This window comes from Chiloscyllium plagiosum, unplaced genomic scaffold (genome assembly GCF_037043375.1).
Source record: "Chiloscyllium plagiosum isolate Xiang-an unplaced genomic scaffold, Cpla_swu_hap1 HiC_scaffold_8, whole genome shotgun sequence".
In the NCBI taxonomy this organism is placed as follows: Eukaryota; Metazoa; Chordata; class Chondrichthyes; order Orectolobiformes; family Hemiscylliidae; genus Chiloscyllium; species Chiloscyllium plagiosum.
The window spans coordinates 5,465,924-5,490,328 of record NW_028270146.1 but is presented as its reverse complement, the minus strand read 5'-3'; the positions used below and the strand labels follow the sequence as shown (position 1 = coordinate 5,490,328).

General features: G+C 50.1%; 1 protein-coding gene across 1 annotated transcript in view; it reads right to left on the bottom strand.

The window, feature by feature from the left end:
• The window catches only part of LOC122547709 (uncharacterized), a 609,753-nt gene that overhangs the window by 359,667 nt on the left and 225,681 nt on the right, over positions 1 to 24,405 (bottom strand). Inside the window, exons 39-42 of the mRNA XM_087989511.1 lie at positions 23,531 to 23,656; positions 21,964 to 22,146; positions 20,651 to 20,788; positions 18,203 to 18,388 (exon numbers count right to left, since the gene is read on the bottom strand). Of these exons, the coding sequence (XP_087845637.1) occupies positions 18,203 to 18,388; positions 20,651 to 20,788; positions 21,964 to 22,146; positions 23,531 to 23,656 (633 nt within the window). The remainder of the gene's footprint in view (positions 1 to 18,202; positions 18,389 to 20,650; positions 20,789 to 21,963; positions 22,147 to 23,530; positions 23,657 to 24,405) is intronic.

Here is a 24,405-nt window from a genome sequence, read left to right as displayed (position 1 = left end):
GTTTACAGTGGGGTCAGGGTTTACAGTGGCGTGTATCGGGGTTTACAGTGGGGTGTATCAGGGTTTACAGTGGAGTGTATTAGGGTTTACAGTGGGGTGTATCAGGGTTTACAGTGTGGTATATCAGGGTTTACAGTGGGGTGTATCTGGGTTTACAGTGGGGTGTATTAGGGTTTACAGTGGGGTGTATCGGGGTTTACAGTGGGGTCAGGGTTTACAGTGGGGTGTAACGGGGTTTACAGTGGGGTGTATCAGGGTTTACAGTGGAGTGTATTAGGGTTTACAGTGGGGTGTATCAGGGTTTACAGTGGGGCGTATCAGGGTTTACAGTGGGGCGTATCAGGGTTTACAGTGGGGTGTGTCAAGGTTTACAGTGGGGTGTATCTGGGTTTATAGTGGGATGTATCGGGGTTTACAGTGGGGTGTATCGGGGTTTACAATGGGGTGTGTCAGGGTTTACAGTGGGGTGTATCAGGGTTTACAGTGGGGTGTATCAGGGTTTACAGTGGGGTGTATCGGGGTTTACAGTGGGGTGTATCGGGGTTTACAATGGGGTGTATCGGGGTTTACAGTGGGGTCAGGGTTTACAGTGGCATGTATCAGGGTTTACAGTGGAGTGTATCGGGGTTTACAGTGGGGTCAGGGTTTACAGTGGCGTGTATCAGGGTTTACAGTGGGGTATATCAGGGTTTACAGTGGCCTGTATCAGGGTTTACAGTGGGGTGTATCAGGGTTTACAGTGGAGTATATCAGGGTTTACAGTGGCGTGTATCAGGGTTTACAGTGGGGTGTATCAGGGTTTACAGTGGCCTGTATCAGGGTTTACAGTGGGGTGTATCAGGGTTTACAGTGGCGTGTATCAGGGTTTACAGTGGAGTGTATCGGGGTTTACAGTGGGGTGTATCGGGGTTTACAGTGGGGTGTATCGGGGTTTACAGTGGGGTGTATCAGGGTTTACAGTGGAGTGTATCAGGGTTTACAGTGGGGTGTATCAGGGTTTACAGTGGCCTGTATCAGGGTTTACAGTGGGGTGTATCAGGGTTTACAGTGGCGTGTATCAGGGTTTACAGTGGAGTGTATCAGGGTTTACAGTGGGGTGTATCGGGGTTTACAGTGGGGTGTATCAGGGTTTACAGTGGGGTGTATCAGGGTTTACAGTGGAGTGTATCAGGGTTTACAGTGGGGTGTATCAGGGTTTACAGTGGCCTGTATCAGGGTTTACAGTGGGGTGTATCAGGGTTTACAGTGGGGTGTATCAGGGTTTACAGTGGGGTGTATCAGGGTTTACAGTGGGGTGTATCGGGGTTTACAGTGGGGTGTATCAGGGTTTACAGTGGGGTGTATCAGGGTTTACAGTGGGGTGTATCAGGGTTTACAGTGGGGTGTATCAGGGTTTACAGTGGGGTGTATCGGGGTTTACAGTGGCGTGTATCAGGGTTTACAGTGGAGTGTATCAGGGTTTACAGTGGGGTGTATCGGGGTTTACAGTGGGGTGTTTCGGGGTTTACAGTGGGGTGTATCAGGGTTTACAGTGGGGTGTATCAGGGTTTACAGTGGGGTGTATCAGGGTATACAGTGGGGTGTATCAGGGTTTACAGTGGGGTGTATCAGGGTTTACAGTGGGGTGTATCAGGGTTTACAGTGGGGTATATCGGGGTTTACAGTGGGGTGTATCAGGGTTTACAGTGGAGTGTATCAGGGTTTACAGTGGGGTGTATCGGGGTTTACAGTGGGGTGTATCGGGGTTTACATTGGAGTGTATCAGGGTTTACAGTGGGGTGTATCGGGGTTTACAGTGGGGTGTATCAGGGTTTACAGTGGGGTGTATCAGGTTTTACAGTGGAGTGTATCAGGGTTTACAGTGGGGTGTATCAGGGTTTACAGTGGGGTGTGTCAGGGTTTACAGTGGAGTGTATCGGGGTTTACAGTGGGGTGTATCGGGGTTTATAGTGGGATGTATCGGGGTTTACAGTGGGGTGTATCGGGGTTTACAGTGGGGTGTGTCAGGGTTTACAGTGGGGTGTATCAGGGTTTACAGTGGGGTGTGTCAGGGTTTACAGTGGGGTATATCAGGGTTTACAGTGGGGTGTATCGGGGTTTACAGTGGGGTATATCAGGGTTTACAGTGGGGTCTATCGGGGTTTACAGTGGGGTGTATCAGGGTTTACAGTGGAGTGTATCAGGGTTTACAGTGGGGTGTATCGGGGTTTACAGTGGAGAGTATCAGGGTTTACAGTGGGGTGTATCGGGGTTTACAATGGGGTGTATCGGGGTTTACAGTGGGGTCAGGGTTTACAGTGGCGTGTATCAGGGTTTACAGTGGAGTGTATCGGGGTTTACAGTGGGGTCAGGGTTTACAGTGGCGTGTATCAGGGTTTACAGTGGGGTATATCAGGGCTTACAGTGGCCTGTATCAGGGTTTACAGTGGAGTATATCAGGGTTTACAGTGGCGTGTATCAGGGTTTACAGCGGGGTGTATCAGGGTTTACAGTGGGGTATATCGGGGTTTACAGTGGGCTGTATCGGGGTTTACAGTGGGGTGTATAGGGGCTTACAGTGGGGTGTGTCGGGGGTAAAAAGTGGGGTATATCAGGGTTTACAGTGGGGTGTATCGGGGTTTACAGTGGGGTGTATCAGGGTTTACAGTGGGGTGTATCGAGGTTTACAGTGGGGTGTATCAGGGTTTACAGTGGGGTGTATCAGGGTTTACAGTGGGATGTATCGGGGTTTACAGTGGGGTGTATCAGGGTTTACAGTGGGGTGTATCGGGGTTTACAGTGGGGTGTATCGGGGTTTACAGTGGGGTGTATCAGGGTTTACAGTGGGATGTATCGGGGTTTACAGTGGGATGTATCGGGGTTTACAGTGGGGTGTATCAGGGTTTACAGTGGGGTGTATCAGAGTTTACAGTGGGGTATATCAGGGTTTACAGTGGGGTGTATCAGGGTTTACAGTGGGGTGTATCGGTGTTTAAAGTGGGGTGTATCAGGGTTTACAGTGGGATGTATCGGGGTTTACAGTGGGATGTATCGGGGTTTACAGTGGGGTGTATCAGGGTTTACAGTGGGGTGTATCGGGGTTTACAGTGGGGTGTATCAGGGTTTACAATGGGGTGTATCAGGGTTTACAGTGGGATGTATCAGGGTTTACAGTGGGGTGTATCAGGGTTTACAGTGGGGTATATCAGGGTTTACCGTGGGATGTATCGGGGTTTACAGTGGGGTGTATCAGGGTTTACAGTGGGGTGTATCAGGGTTTATAGTGGGGTGTATCAGGGTTTACAGTGGGGTATATCAGGGTTTACAGTGGGGTGTATCAGGGTTTATAGTGGGGTGTATCAGGGTTTATAGTGGGGTGTATCAGGGTTTGCAGTGGCCTGTATCAGGGTTTACAGTGGAGTGTATTAGGGTTTACAGTGGGGTATATCAGGGTTTACAGTGGGATGTATCGGGGTTTACAGTGGCCTCTATCAGGGTTTACAGTGGAGTGTATTAGGGTTTACAGTGGGGTGTATCGGGGTTTACAGTGGAGTGTATTAGGGTTTACAGTGGGATGTATCGGGGTTTACAGTGGGATGTATCAGGGTTTACAGTGGGGTATATCAGGGTTTACAGTGGGGTGTATTAGGGTTTACAGTGGGGTATATCAGGGTTTACAGTGGGATGTATCGGGGTTTACAGTGGCCTCTATCAGGGTTTACAGTGGAGTGTATTAGGGTTTACAGTGGGGTGTATCGGGGTTTACAGTGGGATGTATCAGGGTTTACAGTGGGGTGTATCGGGGTTTACAGTGGGGTGTATCAGGGTTTACAGTGGAGTGTATCAGGGTTTACAGTGGGGTGTATCAGGGTTTACAGTGGCCTCTATCAGGGTTTACAGTGGAGTGTATTAGGGTTTACAGTGGGGTGTATCGGGGTTTACAGTGGAGTGTATTAGGGTTTACAGTGGGATGTATCGGGGTTTACAGTGGGGTGTATCAGGGTTTACAGTGGCCTGTATCAGGGTTTACAGTGGAGTGTATCAGGGTTTACAGTGGGGTGTATCGGGGTTTACAGTGGGATGTATCAGGGTTTACAGTGGGGTATATCAGGGTTTACAGTGGGGTGTATCATGGTTTACAGTGGGATGTATCAGGGTTTACAGTGGCCTGTATCAGGGTTTACAGTGGGGTGTATCAGGGTTTACAGTGGCGTGTATCAGGGTTTACAGTGGAGTGTATCAGGGTTTACAGTGGGGTGTATCGGGGTTTACAGTGGGGTGTATCGGGGTTTACAGTGGGGTGTATCAGGGTTTACAGTGGAGTGTATCAGGGTTTACAGTGGGGTGTATCAAGGTTTACAGTGGCCTGTATCAGGGTTTACAGTGGGGTGTATCGGGGTTTACAGTGGCGTGTATCAGGGTTTACAGTGGAGTGTATCAGGGTTTACAGTGGGGTGTATCAGGGTTTACAGTGGCGTGTATCAGGGTTTACAGTGGAGTGTATCAGGGTTTACAGTGGGGTGTATCGGGGTTTACAGTGGGGTGTATCGGGGTTTACAGTGGGGTGTATCAGGGTTTACAGTGGGGTGTATCAGGGTTTACAGTGGGGTGTATCAGGGTATACAGTGGGGTGTATCAGGGTTTACAGTGGGGTGTATCAGGGTTTACAGTGGGGTGTATCAGGGTTTACAGTGGGGTATATCGGGGTTTACAGTGGGGTGTATCAGGGTTTACAGTGGAGTGTATCAGGGTTTACAGTGGGGTGTATCGGGGTTTACAGTGGGGTGTATCGGGGTTTACATTGGAGTGTATCAGGGTTTACAGTGGGGTGTATCGGGGTTTACAGTGGGGTGTATCAGGGTTTACAGTGGGGTGTATCAGGGTTTACAGTGGAGTGTATCAGGGTTTACAGTGGGGTGTATCAGGGTTTACAGTGGGGTGTGTCAGGGTTTACAGTGGAGTGTATCGGGGTTTACAGTGGGGTGTATCGGGGTTTATAGTGGGATGTATCGGGGTTTACAGTGGGGTGTATCGGGGTTTACAGTGGGGTGTGTCAGGGTTTACAGTGGGGTGTATCAGGGTTTACAGTGGGGTGTGTCAGGGTTTACAGTGGGGTATATCAGGGTTTACAGTGGGGTGTATCGGGGTTTACAGTGGGGTATATCAGGGTTTACAGTGGGGTCTATCGGGGTTTACAGTGGGGTGTATCAGGGTTTACAGTGGAGTGTATCAGGGTTTACAGTGGGGTGTATCGGGGTTTACAGTGGAGTGTATCAGGGTTTACAGTGGGGTGTATCGGGGATTACAATGGGGTGTATCGGGGTTTACAGTGGGGTCAGGGTTTACAGTGGCGTGTATCAGGGTTTACAGTGGAGTGTATCGGGGTTTACAGTGGGGTCAGGGTTTACAGTGGCATGTATCAGGGTTTACAGTGGGGTATATCAGGGCTTACAGTGGCCTGTATCAGGGTTTACAGTGGAGTATATCAGGGTTTACAGTGGCGTGTATCAGGGTTTACAGTGGGGTGTATCAGGGTTTACAGTGGGGTATATCGGGGTTTACAGTGGGGTGTATCGGGGTTTACAGTGGGGTGTATAGGGGCTTACAGTGGGGTGTGTCGGGGGTAAAAAGTGGGGTATATCAGGGTTTACAGTGGGGTGTATCGGGGTTTACAGTGGGGTGTATCAGGGTTTACAGTGGGGTGTATCGAGGTTTACAGTGGGGTGTATCAGGGTTTACAGTGGGGTGTATCAGGGTTTACAGTGGGATGTATCGGGGTTTACAGTGTGGTGTATCAGGGTTTACAGTGGGGTGTATCGGGGTTTACAGTGGGGTGTATCGGGGTTTACAGTGGGGTGTATCAGGGTTTACAGTGGGATGTATCGGGGTTTACAGTGGGATGTATCGGGGTTTACAGTGGGGTGTATCAGGGTTTACAGTGGGGTGTATCAGGGTTTACAGTGGAGTGTATCAGGGTTTACAGTGGGGTGTATCAGGGTTTACAGTGGCCTCTATCAGGGTTTACAGTGGAGTGTATTAGGGTTTACAGTGGGGTGTATCGGGGTTTACAGTGGAGTGTATTAGGGTTTACAGTGGGATGTATCGGGGTTTACAGTGGGGTGTATCAGGGTTTACAGTGGCCTGTATCAGGGTTTACAGTGGAGTGTATCAGGGTTTACAGTGGGGTGTATCGGGGTTTACAGTGGGATGTATCAGGGTTTACAGTGGGGTATATCAGGGTTTACAGTGGGGTGTATCATGGTTTACAGTGGGAAATATCAGGGTTTACAGTGGCCTGTATCAGGGTTTACAGTGGGGTGTATCAGGGTTTACAGTGGCGTGTATCAGGGTTTACAGTGGAGTGTATCAGGGTTTACAGTGGGGTGTATCGGGGTTTACAGTGGGGTGTATCGGGGTTTACAGTGGGGTGTATCAGGGTTTACAGTGGAGTGTATCAGGGTTTACAGTGGGGTGTATCAAGGTTTACAGTGGCCTGTATCAGGGTTTACAGTGGGGTGTATCAGGGTTTACAGTGGCGTGTATCAGGGTTTACAGTGGAGTGTATCAGGGTTTACAGTGGGGTGTATCGGGGTTTACAGTGGGGTGTATCGGGGTTTACAGTGGGGTGTATCAGGGTTTACAGTGGGGTGTATCAGGGTTTACATTGGGGTGTATCAGGGTATACAGTGGGGTGTATCAGGGTTTACAGTGGGGTGTATCAGGGTTTACAGTGGGGTGTATCAGGGTTTACAGTGGGGTATATCGGGGTTTACAGTGGGGTGTATCAGGGTTTACAGTGGAGTGTATCAGGGTTTACAGTGGGGTGTATCGGGGTTTACAGTGGGGTGTATCGGGGTTTACATTGGAGTGTATCAGGGTTTACAGTGGGGTGTATCGGGGTTTACAGTGGGGTGTATCAGGGTTTACAGTGGGGTGTATCAGGGTTTACAGTGGAGTGTATCAGGGTTTACAGTGGGGTGTATCAGGGTTTACAGTGGGGTGTGTCAGGGTTTACAGTGGAGTGTATCGGGGTTTACAGTGGGGTGTATCGGGGTTTATAGTGGGATGTATCGGGGTTTACAGTGGGGTGTATCGGGGTTTACAGTGGGGTGTGTCAGGGTTTACAGTGGGGTGTATCAGGGTTTACAGTGGGGTGTGTCAGGGTTTACAGTGGGGTATATCAGGGTTTACAGTGGGGTGTATCGGGGTTTACAGTGGGGTATATCAGGGTTTACAGTGGGGTCTATCGGGGTTTACAGTGGGGTGTATCAGGGTTTACAGTGGAGTGTATCAGGGTTTACAGTGGGGTGTATCGGGGTTTACAGTGGAGTGTATCAGGGTTTACAGTGGGGTGTATCGGGGATTACAATGGGGTGTATCGGGGTTTACAGTGGGGTCAGGGTTTACAGTGGCGTGTATCAGGGTTTACAGTGGAGTGTATCGGGGTTTACAGTGGGGTCAGGGTTTACAGTGGCGTGTATCAGGGTTTACAGTGGGGTGTATCGGGGTTTACAGTGGGGTGTATCAGGGCTTACAGTGGCCTGTATCAGGGTTTACAGTGGAGTATATCAGGGTTTACAGTGGCGTGTATCAGGGTTTACAGTGGGGTGTATCAGGGTTTACAGTGGGGTATATCGGGGTTTACAGTGGGGTGTATCGGGGTTTACAGTGGGGTGTATAGGGGCTTACAGTGGGGTGTGTCGGGGGTAAAAAGTGGGGTATATCAGGGTTTACAGTGGGGTGTATCGGGGTTTACAGTGGGGTGTATCAGGGTTTACAGTGGGGTGTATCGAGGTTTACAGTGGGGTGTATCAGGGTTTACAGTGGGGTGTATCAGGGTTTACAGTGGGATGTATCGGGGTTTACAGTGGGGTGTATCAGGGTTTACAGTGGGGTGTATCGGGGTTTACAGTGGGGTGTATCGGGGTTTACAGTGGGGTGTATCAGGGTTTACAGTGGGATGTATCGGGGTTTACAGTGGGATGTATCGGGGTTTACAGTGGGGTGTATCAGGGTTTACAGTGGGGTGTATCAGGGTTTACAGTGGGGTATATCAGGGTTTACAGTGGGGTGTATCAGGGTTTACAGTGGGATGTATCGGGGTTTACAGTGGTATGTATCGGGGTTTACAGTGGGGTGTATCAGGGTTTACAGTGGGGTGTATCGGGGTTTACAGTGGGATGTATCGGGGTTTACAGTGGGGTGTATCGGGGTTTACAGTGGGGTGTATCAGGGTTTACAATGGGGTGTATCAGGGTTTACAGTGGGATGTATCAGGGTTTACAGTGGGGTGTATCAGGGTTTACAGTGGGGTATATCAGGGTTTACAGTGGGATGTATCGGGGTTTACAGTGGGGTGTATCAGGGTTTACAGTGGGGTGTATCAGGGTTTATAGTGGGGTGTATCAGGGTTTACAGTGGGGTATATCAGGGTTTACAGTGGGGTGTATCAGGGTTTATAGTGGGGTGTATCAGGGTTTATAGTGGGGTGTATCAGGGTTTGCAGTGGGGTATATCAGGGTTTACAGTGGGGTGTATCAGGGTTTACAGTGGCCTGTATCAGGGTTTACAGTGGAGTGTATTAGGGTTTACAGTGGGGTATATCAGGGTTTACAGTGGGATGTATCGGGGTTTACAGTGGCCTCTATCAGGGTTTACAGTGGAGTGTATTAGGGTTTACAGTGGGGTGTATCGGGGTTTACAGTGGAGTGTATTAGGGTTTACAGTGGGATGTATCGGGGTTTACAGTGGGATGTATCAGGGTTTACAGTGGGGTATATCAGGGTTTACAGTGGGGTGTATTAGGGTTTACAGTGGGGTATATCAGGGTTTACAGTGGGATGTATCGGGGTTTACAGTGGCCTCTATCAGGGTTTACAGTGGAGTGTATTAGGGTTTACAGTGGGGTGTATCGGGGTTTACAGTGGGATGTATCGGGGTTTACAGTGGGGTGTATCGGGGTTTACAGTGGGGTGTATCAGGGTTTACAGTGGAGTGTATCAGGGTTTACAGTGGGGTGTATCAGGGTTTACAGTGGCCTCTATCAGGGTTTACAGTGGAGTGTATTAGGGTTTACAGTGGGGTGTATCGGGGTTTACAGTGGAGTGTATTAGGGTTTACAGTGGGATGTATCGGGGTTTACAGTGGGGTGTATCAGGGTTTACAGTGGCCTGTATCAGGGTTTACAGTGGAGTGTATCAGGGTTTACAGTGGGGTGTATCGGGGTTTACAGTGGGATGTATCAGGGTTTACAGTGGGGTATATCAGGGTTTACAGTGGGGTGTATCATGGTTTACAGTGGGATGTATCAGGGTTTACAGTGGGGTGTATCAGGGTTTACAATGGGGTGTATCTGGGTTTACAGTGGGGTGTATCGTGGTTTATAGTGGGATGTATCGGGTATACAGTGGGATGTATCGGGGTTTACAGTGGGGAGTCTTGGGGTTTACAGTGGGGTTTATAGGGGTTACAGTGGGGTATATCGGGGTTTACAGTGGGGTGTATCGGGGTTTACAGTGGGGTGTATCTCGGTTTACAGTGGGGTGTCTCAGGGTTTACAGTGGGGTGTATCAGGGTTTACTGTGGGGTGTATCGGGGTTTACAGTGGGATGTATCGGGTATACAGGGGGATGTATAGGGGTTTACAGTGGGGTGTATCGAGGTTTACAGTGGGGTGTATCAGGGTTTACAGTGGGGTGTATCAGGGTTTACAGTGGGGTGTATCAGGGTTTACAGTGGGGTGTATCTGGGTTTACAGTGGGGTGTATCGGGGTTTACAGTGGGGTGTATCGGGGTTTACAGTGGGGTATATCAGGGTTTACAGTGGGGTGTTTCAGGGTTTCCAGTGGGATGTATCAGGGTTTACAGTGGGATGTATCGGGGTTTACAGTGGGATGTATCGGGGTTTACAGTGGGGTGTATCGGGGTTTACAGTGGTGTGTACCGGGGTTTACAGTGGGGTGTATCGGGGTTTACGGTGGGATGTATCAGGGTTTACAGTGGGTTGTACCGGGGTTTACAGTGGGGTATATCAGGGTTTACAGTGGGTTGTACCGGGGTTTACTGTGGGGTGTTTCAGGGTTTACGGTGGTGTGTATCGGGCTTTACAGTGAGATGTATCGGGGTTTACAGTGGGGTGTATCGGGGTTTACAGTGGGGTGTATCGGGGATTACAGTGGGGTATATCGGGGTTTACAATGGGGTGTATCGGGGTTTACAGTGGGGTATATCGGGGTTTACAATGGGGTGTACGGGGTTTACAGTGGGGTCAGGATTTACAGTGGAGTGTATCAGGGTTTACAGTGGGGTGTATCGGGGTTTACAGTGGGGTATATCGGGGTTTACAGTGGGGTGTATCGTGGTTTACAGTGGGGTGTATCGGGGTTTACAGTGGGGTGTAACAGGGTTTTACAGTGGGGTGTATCGGGGTTTACAGTGGGGTGTATCGTGGTTTACAGTGGGGTATATCAGGGTTTACAGTGGGGTGTATCAGGGTTTACACTGGGGTGTATCTGGGTTTACAGTGGGGTGTATCAGGGTTTACAGTGGGGTGTATCGGGGTTTACAGTGGGGTGTATCAGGGTTTACAGTGGGGTGTATCAGGGTTTACAGTGGGGTGTATCAGGGTTTACAGTGGGGTATATCGGGGTTTACAGTGGGGTGTATCGGGGTTTACAGTGGAGTGTATCGGGGTTTACAGTGGGGTGTATCGGGGTTTACAGTGGGGTGTATCAGGGTTTACAGTGGGGTGTATCAGGGTTTGCAGTGGGGTGTATCAGGGTTTGCAGTGGGGTGTATCAGGGTTTACAGTGGGGTATATCAGGGTTTACAGTGGGGTGTATCAGGGTTTACAGTGGGGTGTATCGGGGTTTACAGTGGGATGTATCGGGGTTTACAGTGGGATGTATCAGGGTTTACAGTGGGGTATATCAGGGTTTACAGTGGGGTGTATCAGGGTTTACAGTGGGGTATATCAGGGTATACAGTGGGGTGTTTCAGGGTTTACAGTGGGGTGTATCAGCGTTTACAGTGGGGTATATCAGGGTTTACAGTGGGGTGTATCAGGGTTTACAGTGGGGTGTATCGGGGTTTACAGTGGGGTATATCGGGGTTTACAGTGGGGTGTATCAGCGTTTACAGTGGGGTATATCAGGGTATACAGTGGGGTGTTTCAGGGTTTACAGTGGGGTGTATCGGGGTTTACAGTGGGGTGTATCAGCGTTTACAGTGGGATGTATCGGGGTTTACAGTGGGGTGTATCAGGGTTTACAGTGGGGTGTATCAGCGTTTACAGTGGGATGTATCAGGGTTTACAGTGGGGTATATCAGGGTTTACAGTGGGGTGTATCAGGGTTTACAGTGGGATGTATCGGGGTTTACAGTGGGGTGTATCGGGGTTTACAGTGGGGTGTATCAGGGTTTACAGTGGGATGTATCAGGGTTTACAGTGGGGTGTATCGGGGTTTACAGTGGGATGTATCAGGGTTTACAGTGGGGTGTATCGTGGTTTATCGTGGGATGTATCAGGGTTTTGTGTGGGGTATATCGGGGTTTACAGTGAGGTGTATCGGGGTTTACAGTGGGGTGTATCGGGGTTTACAGTGGGATGTATCAGGGTTTACAGTGGGGTGTATCGTGGTTTATCGTGGGATGTATCAGGGTTTAGTGTGGGGTATATCGGGGTTTACAGTGAGGTGTATCGGGGTTTACAGTGGGGTGTATCGGGGTTTACAGTGGGGTGTATCGGGGTTTACAGTGGGATGTATCAGGGTTTAGTGTGGGGTATATCGGGGTTTACAGTGAGGTGTATCGGGGTTTACAGTGGGGTGTATCGGGGTTTACAATGGGGTGTATCAGGGTTTACAGTGGGATGTATCAGGGTTTACAGTGGGGTATATCAGGGTTTACAGTGGGGTGTATCAAGGTTTACAGTGGGATGTATCAGGGTTTACAGTGGAGTGTATCGGGGTTTACAGTAGGGTGTATCGTGGTTTATAGTGGGATGTATCGGGGTTTACAGTGGGGTGTATCGGGGTTTACAATGGGGTGTATCTGGGTTTACAGTGGGGTGTATCAGGGTTTACAGTGGGGTGTATCGTGGTTTATAGTGGGATGTATCGGGTATACAGTGGGATGTATCGGGGTTTACAGTGGGGAGTCTTGGGGTTTACAGTGGGGTTTATAGGGGTTTACAGTGGGGTATATCGGGGTTTACAGTGGGGTGTATCTCGGTTTACAGTGGGGTGTATCAGGGTTTACAGTGGGGTATATCAGGGTTTACAGTGGGGTGTATCAGGGTTTACAGTGGGGTGTATTGGGGTTTACAGTGGGGTGTATCAGGGTTTACAGTGGGGTGTCTCAGGGTTTACAGTGGGGTGTATCAGGGTTTACAGTGGGGTGTATTGGGGTTTACAGTGGGGTGTATCAGGGTTTACAGTGGGGTGTCTCAGGGTTTACAGTGGGGTGTATCAGGGTTTACAGTGGAGTGTATCGGGGTTTACAGTGGGATGTATCGGGTATACAGTGGGATGTATCAGGGTTTACAGTGGGGTGTATCGGGGTTTACAGTGGGATGTATCGGGTATACAGTGGGATGTATCGGGTATACAGTGGGGTATATCGGGGTTTACAGTGGGGTGTATCGGGTATACAGTGGGATGTATCGGGTATACAGTGGGGTATATCGAGGTTTACAGTGGGGTGTCTCAGGGTTTACAGTGGGGTGTATCAGGGTTTACAGTGGAGTGTATCGGGGTTTACAGTGGGATGTATCGGGTATACAGTGGGATGTATCAGGATTTACAGTGGGGTGTATCAGGGTTTACAGTGGGGTGTATCGGGGTTTACAGTGGGATGTATCGGGGTTTACAGTGGGGTGTATCGGGGTTTACAGTGGGATGTATCGGGGTTTACAGTGGGGTGTATCGGGGTTTACAGTGGGATGTATCGGGTATACAGTGGGATGTATCGGGTATACAGTGGGGTATATCGGGGTTTACAGTGGGGTGTATCAGGGTTTACAGTGGGGTATATCGGGGTTGACAGTGGGGTGTATCAGGGTTTACAATGGGGTGTATCGGGGTTTACAGTGGGGTGTATCAGGGTTTACAATGGGGTGTATCAGGGTTTACAGTGGGGTGTATCAGGGTTTACAGTGGGATGTATCCGGGTTTACAGTGGGGAATATCGGGGTTTACAGTGGGATGTATTGGGGTTTACTGTGGAGTGTATTGGATTTTACAGTGGGATGTATCGGGGTTTACAGTGGGGTGTGTCGGGGTTTACAGTGGGGTGTATCAGGGTTTACAGTGGGGTGTATCAGGGTTTACAGTAGGGTGTATCGGGGTTTACAGTGGAGTATATCAGGGTTTACAGTGGGGTGTATCAGGGTTTACAGTGGGGTGTATCGGGGTTTACAGTGGAGTATATCAGGGTTTACAGTGGGGTGTATCAGGGTTTACAGTGGGGTGTATCGGGGTTTACAGTGGGGTGTATCAGGGTTTACAGTGGGGTGTATCAGGGTTTACAGTGGAGTGTATCGGGGTTTACAGTGGGGTGCATCGGGCTTTACATTGGGGTGTATCAGGGTTTACAGTGGGGTGTATCGGGGTTTACAGTGGGATATATCAGGGTTTACAGTGGGGTGTATTGGGGTTTACAGTGGGGTGTTTTGGTGTTTATAGTGGGGTGTATCGGGGTTTACAGTGGGGTATATCAGGGTTTACAGTGGGATATATCAGGGTTTACAGTGGGGTGTATCAGGGTTGACAGTGGGGTGTTTTGGTGTTTATAGTGGGGTGTATCGGGGTTTACAGTGGGATATATCAGGGTTTACAGTGGGATGTATCGGGGTTTACAGTGGGGTGTTTTGGTGTTTATAGTGGGGTGTATCGGGGTTTACAGTGGGGTATATCAGGGTTTACAGTGGGATATATCAGGGTTTACAGTGGGGTGTATCAGGGTTGACAGTGGGGTGTTTTGGTGTTTATAGTGGGGTGTATCGGGGTTTACAGTGGGATGTATCAGGGTTTACAGTGGGGTGTATCGGGGTTTAGATTGGGATATATCAGGGTTTACAGTGGGGTGTATCGGGGTTTACAGTGGGGTATATCAGGGTTTACAGTTGGGTGTATCGGGGTTTACAGTGGGATGTATCGGGGTTTACAGTGGGGTGTATCGGGGTTTACAGTGGGATGTATCGGGGTTTACAGTGGGGTGTATCGGGGTTTACAGTGGGGTATATCGGGGTTTACAGTGGGATGTATCAGGGTTTACAGTGGGGTATATCGGGGTTTACAGTGGGATCTATCAGGGTTTACAGTGGGGTGTATCGGGGTTTACAGTGGGGTATATCAGGGTTTACAGTTGGGTGTATCGGGGTTTACAGTGGGGTGTATCGGGGTTTACAGTGGGGTATATCAGGGTTTACAGTTGGGTGTATCAGGGTTTACAGTGGGATGTATCGGGGTTTACAGTGGGGTGTATCGGGGTTTACAGTGGGGTATATCAGGGTTTACAGTGGGGTGTATCGGGGTTTGCAGTGGGATGTATCGGGGTTTACAGTTGGGTGTATCAGGGTTTACAGTGGGGTATATCGGGGTTTACAGTGGGGTATATCGGAGTTTACAGTGGGGTGTATCGGGGTTTACAGTGGGGTATATCAGGGATTACAGTGGGGTGTATCAGGGTTTACAGTGGGATGTATCGGGGTTTACAGTGGGATATATCAGGGTTTACAGTGGGGTGTATCAGGGTTTACAGTGGGGTGTATCGGGGTTTACAGGTGGGTGTATCGGGGTTTACAGTGGGGTATATCAGGGTTTACAGTGGGGTGTATCAGGGTTTACAGTGGGGTGTATCAGGGTTTACAGTGGGATGTATCGGGGTTTACAGTGGGGTGTATCGGGGTTTACAGTGGGGTGTATCAGGGTTTACAGTGGGGTGTATCAGGATTTACAGTGGGATGTATCGGGGTTTACAGTGGGGTGTATCGGGGTTTACAGTGGGATGTATCAGGGTTTACAGTGGGATGTATCGGGGTTTATAGTGGGGTGTGTCTGGGTTTACAGTGGGGTGTATCGGGGTTGACAGTGGGGTGTATCGGGGTTTATAGTGGGATGTATCGGGGTTTACAGTGGGATATATCAGGGTTTACTGTGGGGTGTATCAGGGTTGACAGTGGGATGTATCAGGGTTTACAGTGGGGTGTATCGGGGTTTACAGTGGGGTGTATAGGGGTTTACAGTGGGGTGTATCGGGGTTTTCAGTGGGGTGTATCGGGGTTTACAGTGGGGTATATCAGGGTTTACAGTGGGGTGTTTCAGGGTTTCCAGTGGGATGTATCAGGGTTTACAGTGGGATGTATCGGGGTTTACAGTGGGATGTATCGGGGTTTACAGTGGGGTGTATCGGGGTTTACAGTGGGGTGTTTCAGGGTTTACGGTGGTGTGTATCGGGGATTACAGTGGGGTATATCGGGGTTTACAATGGGGTGTATCGGGGTTTACAGTGGGGTCAGGATTTAAAGTGGAGTGTATCAGGGTTTACAGTGGGGTGTATCGGGGTTTACTGTGGGGTGTTTCAGGGTTTACGGTGGTGTGTATCGGGGTTTACAGTGAGATGTATCGGGGTTTACAGTGGGGTGTATCGGGGTTTACAGTGGGGTATATCGGGGTTTACAATGGGGTGTATCGGGGTTTACAGTGGGGTCAGGATTTACAGTGGAGTGTATCAGGGTTTACAGTGGGGTATATCGGGGTTTACAGTGGGGTGTATCAGGGTTTACAGTGGGGTATATCGGGGTTTACAATGGGGTGTATCGGGGTTTACAGTGGGGTCAGGATTTACAGTGGAGTGTATCAGGGTTTACAGTGGGGTATATCGGGGTTTACAGTGGGGTGTATCAGTGTTTACAGTGGGGTATATCGGGGTTTACAGTGGGGTGTATCGGGGTTTACAGTGGGGTATATCGGGGTTTACAATGGGGTGTATCGGGGTTTACAGTGGGGTCAGGATTTACAGTGGAGTGTATCAGGGTTTACAGTGGGGTATATCGGGGTTTACAGTGGGGTGTATCAGTGTTTACAGTGGGGTATATCGGGGTTTACAGTGGGGTGTATCAGGGTTTACAGTGGGGTGTATCAGGGTTTACAGTGGGGTGTATCTGGGTTTACAGTGGGGTGTATTGGGGTTTACAGTGGGGTATATCGAGGTTTACAGTGGGGTGTTTCAGGGTTTACAGTGGGGTGTATCGGGGTTTATAGTGGGATGTATCAGGGTTTACAGTGGGATGTATCAGGGTTTACAGTGGGGTATATCGGGGTTTACAGTGGGGTGTATTGGGGTTTACAGTGGGATGTATCAGGGTTTACAGTGGGATGTATCAGGGTTTACAGTGGGGTATATCGGGGTTTACAGTGGGATGTATCAGGGTTTACAGTGGGATGTATCAGGGTTTACAGTGGGGTATATCGGGGTTTACAGTGGGGTGTATTGGGGTTTACAGTGGGATGTATCAGGGTTTACAGTGGGGTGTGTCAGGGTTTACAGTGGGGTATATCAGGGTTTACAGTGGGGTGTATCGGGGTTTACAGTGGGATGTATCAGGGTTTACAGTGGGATGTATCAGGGTTTACAGTGGGATGTATCAGGGTTTACAGTGGGGTGTATTAGGGTTTATAGTGGGGTATATCGAGGTTTACAGTGGGGTGTTTCAGGGTTTACAGTGGGGTATATCGAGGTTTACAGTGGGGTGTTTCAGGGTTTACAGTGGGGTGTATCGGGGTTTACAGTGGGGTGTATCGGGGTTTACAGTGGGGTATATCGGGGTTTACAGTGGGGTGTATCAGGGTTTACAGTGGGGTATATCAGGGTTTACAGTGGGGTGTATCAGGGTTTACAGTGGGGTATATCGGGGTTTATAGTGGGGTGTATCAGGGTTTACAGTGGGGTGTATCAGGGTTTACAGTGGGGTATATCGGGGTTTATAGTGGGGTATATCAGGGTTTACAGTGGGGTGTATCAGGGTTTACAGTGGGGTATATCGGGGTTTATAGTGGGGTGTATCAGGGTTAACAGTGCGATGTATCAGGGTTTACAGTGGGGTGTGTCAGGGTTTACAGTGGGGTGTATCAGGGTTTACAGTGGGGTGTATCAGGGTTTACAGTGGGGTGTATCGGGTTTACAGTGGGGTGTATCAGGGTTTACAGTGGGGTGTATCAGGGTTTACAGTCGGGTGTATCAGGGTTTACAGTGGGGTGTATCAGGGTTTACAGTGGGGTGTATCGGGGTTTACAGTGGGGTGTATCAGGGTTTACAGTGGGGTGTATCGGGGTTTACAGTGGGGTGTATCAGGGTTTACAGTGGGGTATATCAGGGTTTACAGTGGGGTGTATCGGGTTTACAGTGGGGTGTATCAGGGTTTACAGTGGGGTGTATCGGGTTTACAGTGGGGTGTATCAGGGTTTACAGTGGGGTGTATCGGGTTTACAGTGGGGTATATCAGGGTTTACAGTGGGGTGTATCGGGTTTACAGTGGGGTGTATCAGGGTTTACAGTGGGGTGTATCAGGGTTTACAGTGGGGTGTATCAGGGTTTACAGTGGGGTGTATCAGGGTTTACAGTGGGGTGTATCGGGTTTACAGTGGGGTGTATCAGGGTTTACAGTGGGGTGTATCAGGGTTTACAGTCGGGTGTATCAGGGTTTACAGTGGGGTGTATCAGGGTTTACAGTGGGGTGTATCGGGGTTTACAGTGGGGTGTATCAGGGTTTACAGTGGGGTGTATCGGGGTTTACAGTGGGGTATATCGGGGTTTACAGTGGGGTGTATCAGGGTTTACAGTGGGGTGTATCAGGGTTTACAGTGGAGTGTATCGGGGTTTACAGTGGGGTGTATCGGGGTTTACAGTGGGGTGTATCAGGGTTTACAGTGGGGTGTATCAGGGTTTACAGTGGGGTATATCAGGGTTTACAGTCGTGTGTATAGGGGTTTACAGTGGGGTATATCGGGGTTTACAGTAGTGTGTATAGGGGTTTAAAGTGGGGTATATCGGGGTTTACAGTAGTGTGTATAGGGGTTTAAAGTGGGGTATATCGGGGTTTACAGTGGTGTGAAATCACAAATGCTGACACGGGATGATTGTGACAGCCACTGGGCCGTTGGTGTACTTTGGCGAAGACAGTGATGGTGAGTCAATGTTTCTCTGGGGCATTAGGCTGTCTCACCGTCGCTACGTGTTCTAACTCTGCGAGGTGCACGTCAATCTTTTGTTGCAGGGTGGAAGTCTCTTTCTGGAGCTCATTGAGTCGCTCCATAATCTCCTCGGTCTGGTACAGCACAGACAGCTCCTTCAGTCTGGACACAACGTCTTGCAGACCGTACTGCTTCTGTTTGCCGCTCTGAGCCAGCACCTTTCAAAAACAAGTAACATCTCAAACAAAGGAAGAGGAGGAATCGATTCTCAATCCATTCAAAACATCAGGCAACTGCAAATCGAAAAGCAAGGATGCTCATTAAATAGAGGAGCAAGTTACTGTAGATGCTGGGATCTGTACGAAAAACACCAAATGCTGGAGATGACAGAGGCTCAGGATAGTGTCCATGGAGAGCAAGCTAACATTTCGCGTCTAGCTGATTCTTCATTCAGCTCTGATAGAGAGTCATCTCACCTCGAAACGTTAGCTTGCTCTCTCACCATGGACACTGTCCTTACCCACAGCCATCTCCAGCATTTGGTGTTTTCACTGAAGTTCATTAAAACTTTGAGACTTGGCACAGACACACTTGGAGCATTATGAGCAGATCCGAGTCTCTGTAAATGGAGCTATTACAACTACATTCACAGGGATAATTTCACCATTTAGAGGTTCAACCTGTCAGAGTACTCAGGACGTATACTCTCAGAGCACCCACATCATACTGAGGGACAGATGTGTCTCACAATCCCATCTCTGATCGGCTGCACCTCCCAAACAGAGTCCCGTCTCCGACAGGCTGCACCTCCGAAAGACCTGCATTCCCTCGGCATCCAACAGGACATTCCAATAAAATGAGGCCACTCAGCCCTTCGAGCCTGCGCTGCTGTACAATAATGTGGAGGTGCCGGTGTTGGACTGAGGTGGACAAAGTCAGAAGTCACATGACACCAGGTTATATCATTCAGATAAACGAAGGGGCAACACTCTGAAAGCTTATGATTTTAAATAAACCTGTTGGACTTTAACCTGGTGTCATGTGACTTCTGACTTTGCTGTTCAATACGATGATGGCTGGTCTGATTTTAATCACAACTCTACCTTCCTGTCCACTCCCTGATCATCTTTGGTCATCAAGAATTGATCTGCTTCTGCTTTGAACATATTTAAAGATTCTGCATTCACTGCCATTGGAAAAAGGGAATTCCAAAGACTCACAGCCCTCACAGAGACAGGTTTCCTCATCTCTGTTTTAAAGGGGCACCCCCTCACTTTCCCCACTCACTGAACCTCCCCATATCCCTCACTTTCCCCACTCACTGAACCCACCCTTATCCCTCACTTTCCCCACTCACTGAACCTCCCCATATCCCTCACTTTCCTCACTCACTGAACCTATCCTTATCCCTCACTTTCCCCACTCACTGAACCTCCCCATATCCCTCACTTTCCCCACTCACTGAACCTACCCTTATCCCTCACTTTCCCCACTCACTGAACCTCCCCATATCCCTCATTTTCCCCACTCACTGAACCTCCCCATATCCCTCACTTTCCCCACTCACTGAACCCACCCTTATCCCTCACTTTCCCCACTCACTGAACCTCCCCATATCCCTCACTTTCCCCACTCACTGAACCTACCCTTATCCCTCACTTTCCCCACTCACTGAACCTACCCATATCCCTCACTTTCCCCACTCACTGAACCTACCCTTATCCCTCACTTTCCCCACTCACTGAACCTACCCTTATCCCTCACTTTCCCCACTCACTGAACCTCCCCATATCCCTCACTTTCCCCACTCACTGAACCTACCCTTATCCCTCACTTTCCCCACTCACTGAACCTCCCCATATCCCTCACTTTCCCCACTCACTGAACCTACCCTTATCCCTCACTTTCCCCACTCACTGAACCTCCCCATATCCCTCATTTTCCCCACTCACTGAACCTCCCCATATCCCTCACTTTCCCCACTCACTGAACCCACCCTTATCCCTCACTTTCCCCACTCACTGAACCTCCCCATATCCCTCACTTTCCCCACTCACTGAACCTACCCTTATCCCTCACTTTCCCCACTCACTGAACCTACCCTTATCCCTCACTTTCCTCACTCACTGAACCTACCCTTAGCCCTTTGCAGTCTCCTTCAGTCCTCCTCACAACTCACTTTCTGACCTATCTTTGTGTCATCAACAAATGTAGCTCCACACCTTCAATCCCTTCACCCAGAACACTTCTATAAATTGTAAAGAGTAGAGGTCCCAGCGCTGACCTCTGTGGCACATCACTTGTGATTACAATTGACTAACGTGGAGGGTAATGGAGAAAGGGCAGGCGATTGGAACTCTTACAAAGAGCTGGCTCCGTATTGTACTGTCACAGTGAACTGGAGTCTGAGTGTCAGCAGCAGTGAGGCATTATCCCGAAATGCATCCTGTCTGGACGGATGCTCATGCCTGGCTGCTCACCTGTAAGGCTAGGAGCTGTTTCTTCACTGTCTTGGCTGATGTGTAGTCCATTTTACTGGAGAGCAGACTCTTGGCATTATTGTTCCATGCTTCTGTCGAGTCAGTGATCTGTTTATACTCGTCCAGGCAGTCAGGAATCTGCTCAAAAATACACAAACGTCCTTCAATAGAGAGATTTTAATGTACCATCCATCAACAGGATGGAATGGAAATCCTGAGGAATTACACTCTTACCAATGGGGCCACCTAGAATTAGTATCATACATGTCCAGCACAGGGTACAACACAGAGGAAAGCGCCCACTGGACTGAGCCCATCAAACTCTCACCATCTCCAAACCACAAGTCAGGAGTGTGATGGAATACTCCCCACTTGCCCTGGATGGGGGCAGCTCCAACAACACTCAAGAAGCTTGACACCATCCAGGACAAAGCAACCGCTTGATTGGCCCCACATCCACAAACACCCACTCCCTCCATCACCGACACTCAGTAACAGCAGTGTGTACCATCTACAAGGTGCACTGCAGAAACTCACCAAAGACCCTCAGACAGCACCTTCCAAACCCACAACCACTTCCATCGAGAAGGACAAGGGCAGCAGATACATGGGAACACCACCCCCTGCAAGTTCCCCTCCGAGCCATTCACCATCCTGACTTGGAAATATATCGCCGTTCCTTCACTGTCACTGGGTCAAATTTCCTGTCTAATGGTTTAGATTAGATTACTTACAGTGTGGAAACAGGCCCTTCGGCCCAACAAGTCCACACCGACCCGCCGAAGCGTATACCACCCAGACCCATACTCCTACGTTTACCCCTTCACCTAACACTACGGGCAATTTAGCATGGCCAATTCACCTGACCTGCACATCTTTGGATTGTGGGAGGAAACCGGAGCACCCGGAGGAAACCCACGCAGCCACGGGGAGAATGTGAAAACTCCATACAGAGAGTCGCCTGAGGTGGGAATTGAACCCGGGTCTCTGGTGCTGTGAGGCAGCAATGCTAACCACTGTGCCACCGTGCCGCCCACAATGGTATTATAGGTCAACTGACAGCGCGTGGGCAGCAGCGGTTCAAGAAGGCAGCTCATCCCCACCTTCTCAAGGGGCAACTAGGGGCGGGTAATAAATGCTCATCCAGCCAGTGACACCCATGGCCCATGAATGAATTTTAAAAACCCTCCATGGACAGATACAGGTTAGATGTAGAATGAAGCTCCCTCAACAGATCCAGTAGAGGTTAAAGAGAGGATATTAAGCAGAAACAGCAGTGAACAGTGTCAGAGACCATGCCAAGGACCTGTCACCTTGTTGAGGAGGATGGTTCTGCGCTCTGCTGTGTGCGAGACATGCTGGTATAGCTGGAGTGGTTCCATGAGATTCTCCATCAGCTGCTGAGCCTGCTCGGGATCCTGCTGTGCCAGCTCCTGCACCTCTGCTTCGAGCTCCGATAGAACCGAGTGCCACTCATCGATCGCACGCCACACTGTCTGTGGGAAGGTTGAGCAGGCATTGAACCCAGGACCCAAACAACATCTTCATCCATCAGGCACAGTAACAACACGGCAGCCTACACACGGTACTCGGATTAAACTTTCTGCAGTTTCACTTCCTAAATGTAAACGGTTAGCCAGTGGCAGAAACACATGCAGAACAGCATTGCTCTGAGAACATGTCATTAATTCCTGGAAATACATCAACTTCAAAATATAGAGAGAACAAAGTGACCTGACATCAGAAATAGAACAATGCTGCCCTCTGCTGTCAGATGAAGTGATCTGCCCCTGGATTATAGGGGCGTTCAGGAGAAGGGGCCCTATACCCTCTCAGCCCCTTCGGGAGAGGGAGAGGGACCCCGTACCCCAGTGAGGGTCAGCCCCTTCGGGTGAGGGAGAGGGACCCCGTACCCCAGTGAGGGTCAGCCCCTTCAGGAGAGGGAGGGGGTCCCCGTACCCCAGTGAGGGTCAGCCCCTTCAGGAGAGGGAGGGGGTCCCCGTACCCCAGTGAGGGTCAGCCCCTTCAGGAGAGGGAGGGGGTCCCCGTACCCCAGTGAGAGCAGCCCCTTCAGGAGAGGGAGGGAGACCCCGTTCCCCAGTGAGAGTCAGCCCCTTCAGGAGAGGGGGGGGGTCCCCGTACCCCAGTGAGGGTCAGCCCCTTCAGGAGAGGGAGGGGGTCCCCGTACCCCAGTGAGAGCAGCCCCTTCAGGAGAGGGAGGGGGTCCCCGTACCCCAGTGAGGGTCAGCACCTTCAGGAGAGGGAGGGAGACCCCGTACCCCAGTGAGAGCAGCCCCTTCAGGAGAGGGAGGGGGTCCCCGTACCCCAGTGAGGGTCAGCCCCTTCAGGAGAGGGAGGGGGACCCCGTACCCCAGTGAGAGCAGCCCCTTCAGGAGAGGGAGGGGGACCCCGTACACCAGTGAGGGTCAGCCCCTTCAGGAGAGGGAGGGGGACCCCGTACCCCAGTGAGAGCAGCCCCTTCAGGAGAGGGAGGGGGTCCCCGTACCCCAGTGAGGGTCAGCCCCTTCAGGAGAGGGAGGGGGTCCCCGTACCCCAGTGAGGGTCAGCCCCTTCAGGAGAGGGGGGGGAACCCCAGACCCCAGTGAGGGTCAGCCCCTTCAGGAGAGGGAGGGGGTCCCCGTACCCCAATGAGGGTCAGCCCCTTCGGGAGAGGGAGAGAGACCCCGTACCCCAGTGAGGGTCAGCCCCTTTAGGAGAGGGAGGGGGACCCCAGACCCCAGTGAGGGTCAGCCCCTTCGGGAGAGGGAGGGAGACCCCGTACCCCAGTGAGAGTCAGCCCCTTCAGGATGTTCAGGGGAGAAGTGAAGTGGAGTAGTATTCTGATTGCAGTAGTTTGGTGGAGAGTGTTCATTGCTGTACCTTCTGTTGAGTCCGGGCCTCACTGTGAGTTTTGCTGCATTGCTTTAGCAGCTTCTCCACCCCGTGAAGTCCATTCGTTATGGATACAATTCTGTGGCTCAGGTCCTGCCTTGGGCCGGCCTCCAGCTGACAAGGAAATCCAAAAAAGGTCACCTTGGAGCTGACTGATGTGTCTTGCCGCGCTCCATGCTCCCCCATTTGTTCTGACAATGCTCCCTGACACATTATAGTCTTCAGAACCAACATGGGTTAGTCTCATGTTATAATGTCATTACCAGCTCTGAGAGTGTCAGGGATCATAAACTTTCAAATAGTTTTAATTGTGAAACAATAAGTAGTAAACAAGAGTCCAACTGGGAATACTTTACTGGATGGGTGCAACTCCAACATTCAGGAAGGTGACACCATCCAGGACAAAGCAGCCACTTGACTGATACTACATTAGTAGAGGAGAGAATGGCCTAGTGGTATTATCGCTACACTATTAATCCTGAGAGTTAGGTACCATTTTAGGGACCCAAGTTCAAATCCTGCCACAGCATATGGTATAGTTTAAACTTAACTAAAATCTGGAAGGAAGAGCCCAATGATGGCTGTGAATTAATTTTTGGGGGGAAAACCCATCTGGTTCACTCATGTCCCTGAAGGAAGAAATCTATCATCCTTACCTGGTCTGACCTACACATGATTCCAGACTCACAGCAATGTGGCTGACTTTTAATTGCCCTGTGGCTTGGCCGTGACACCCTCATCATGTGAATTAATTTTTTAAAAATCTATATTCACTCCCCCCAGCACAAACGCTCAGTAGCAGCAGTGTGTACCATCTACAAGGTGCACTGCAGAAACTCACCAAAGATCCTCAGACAGCACCT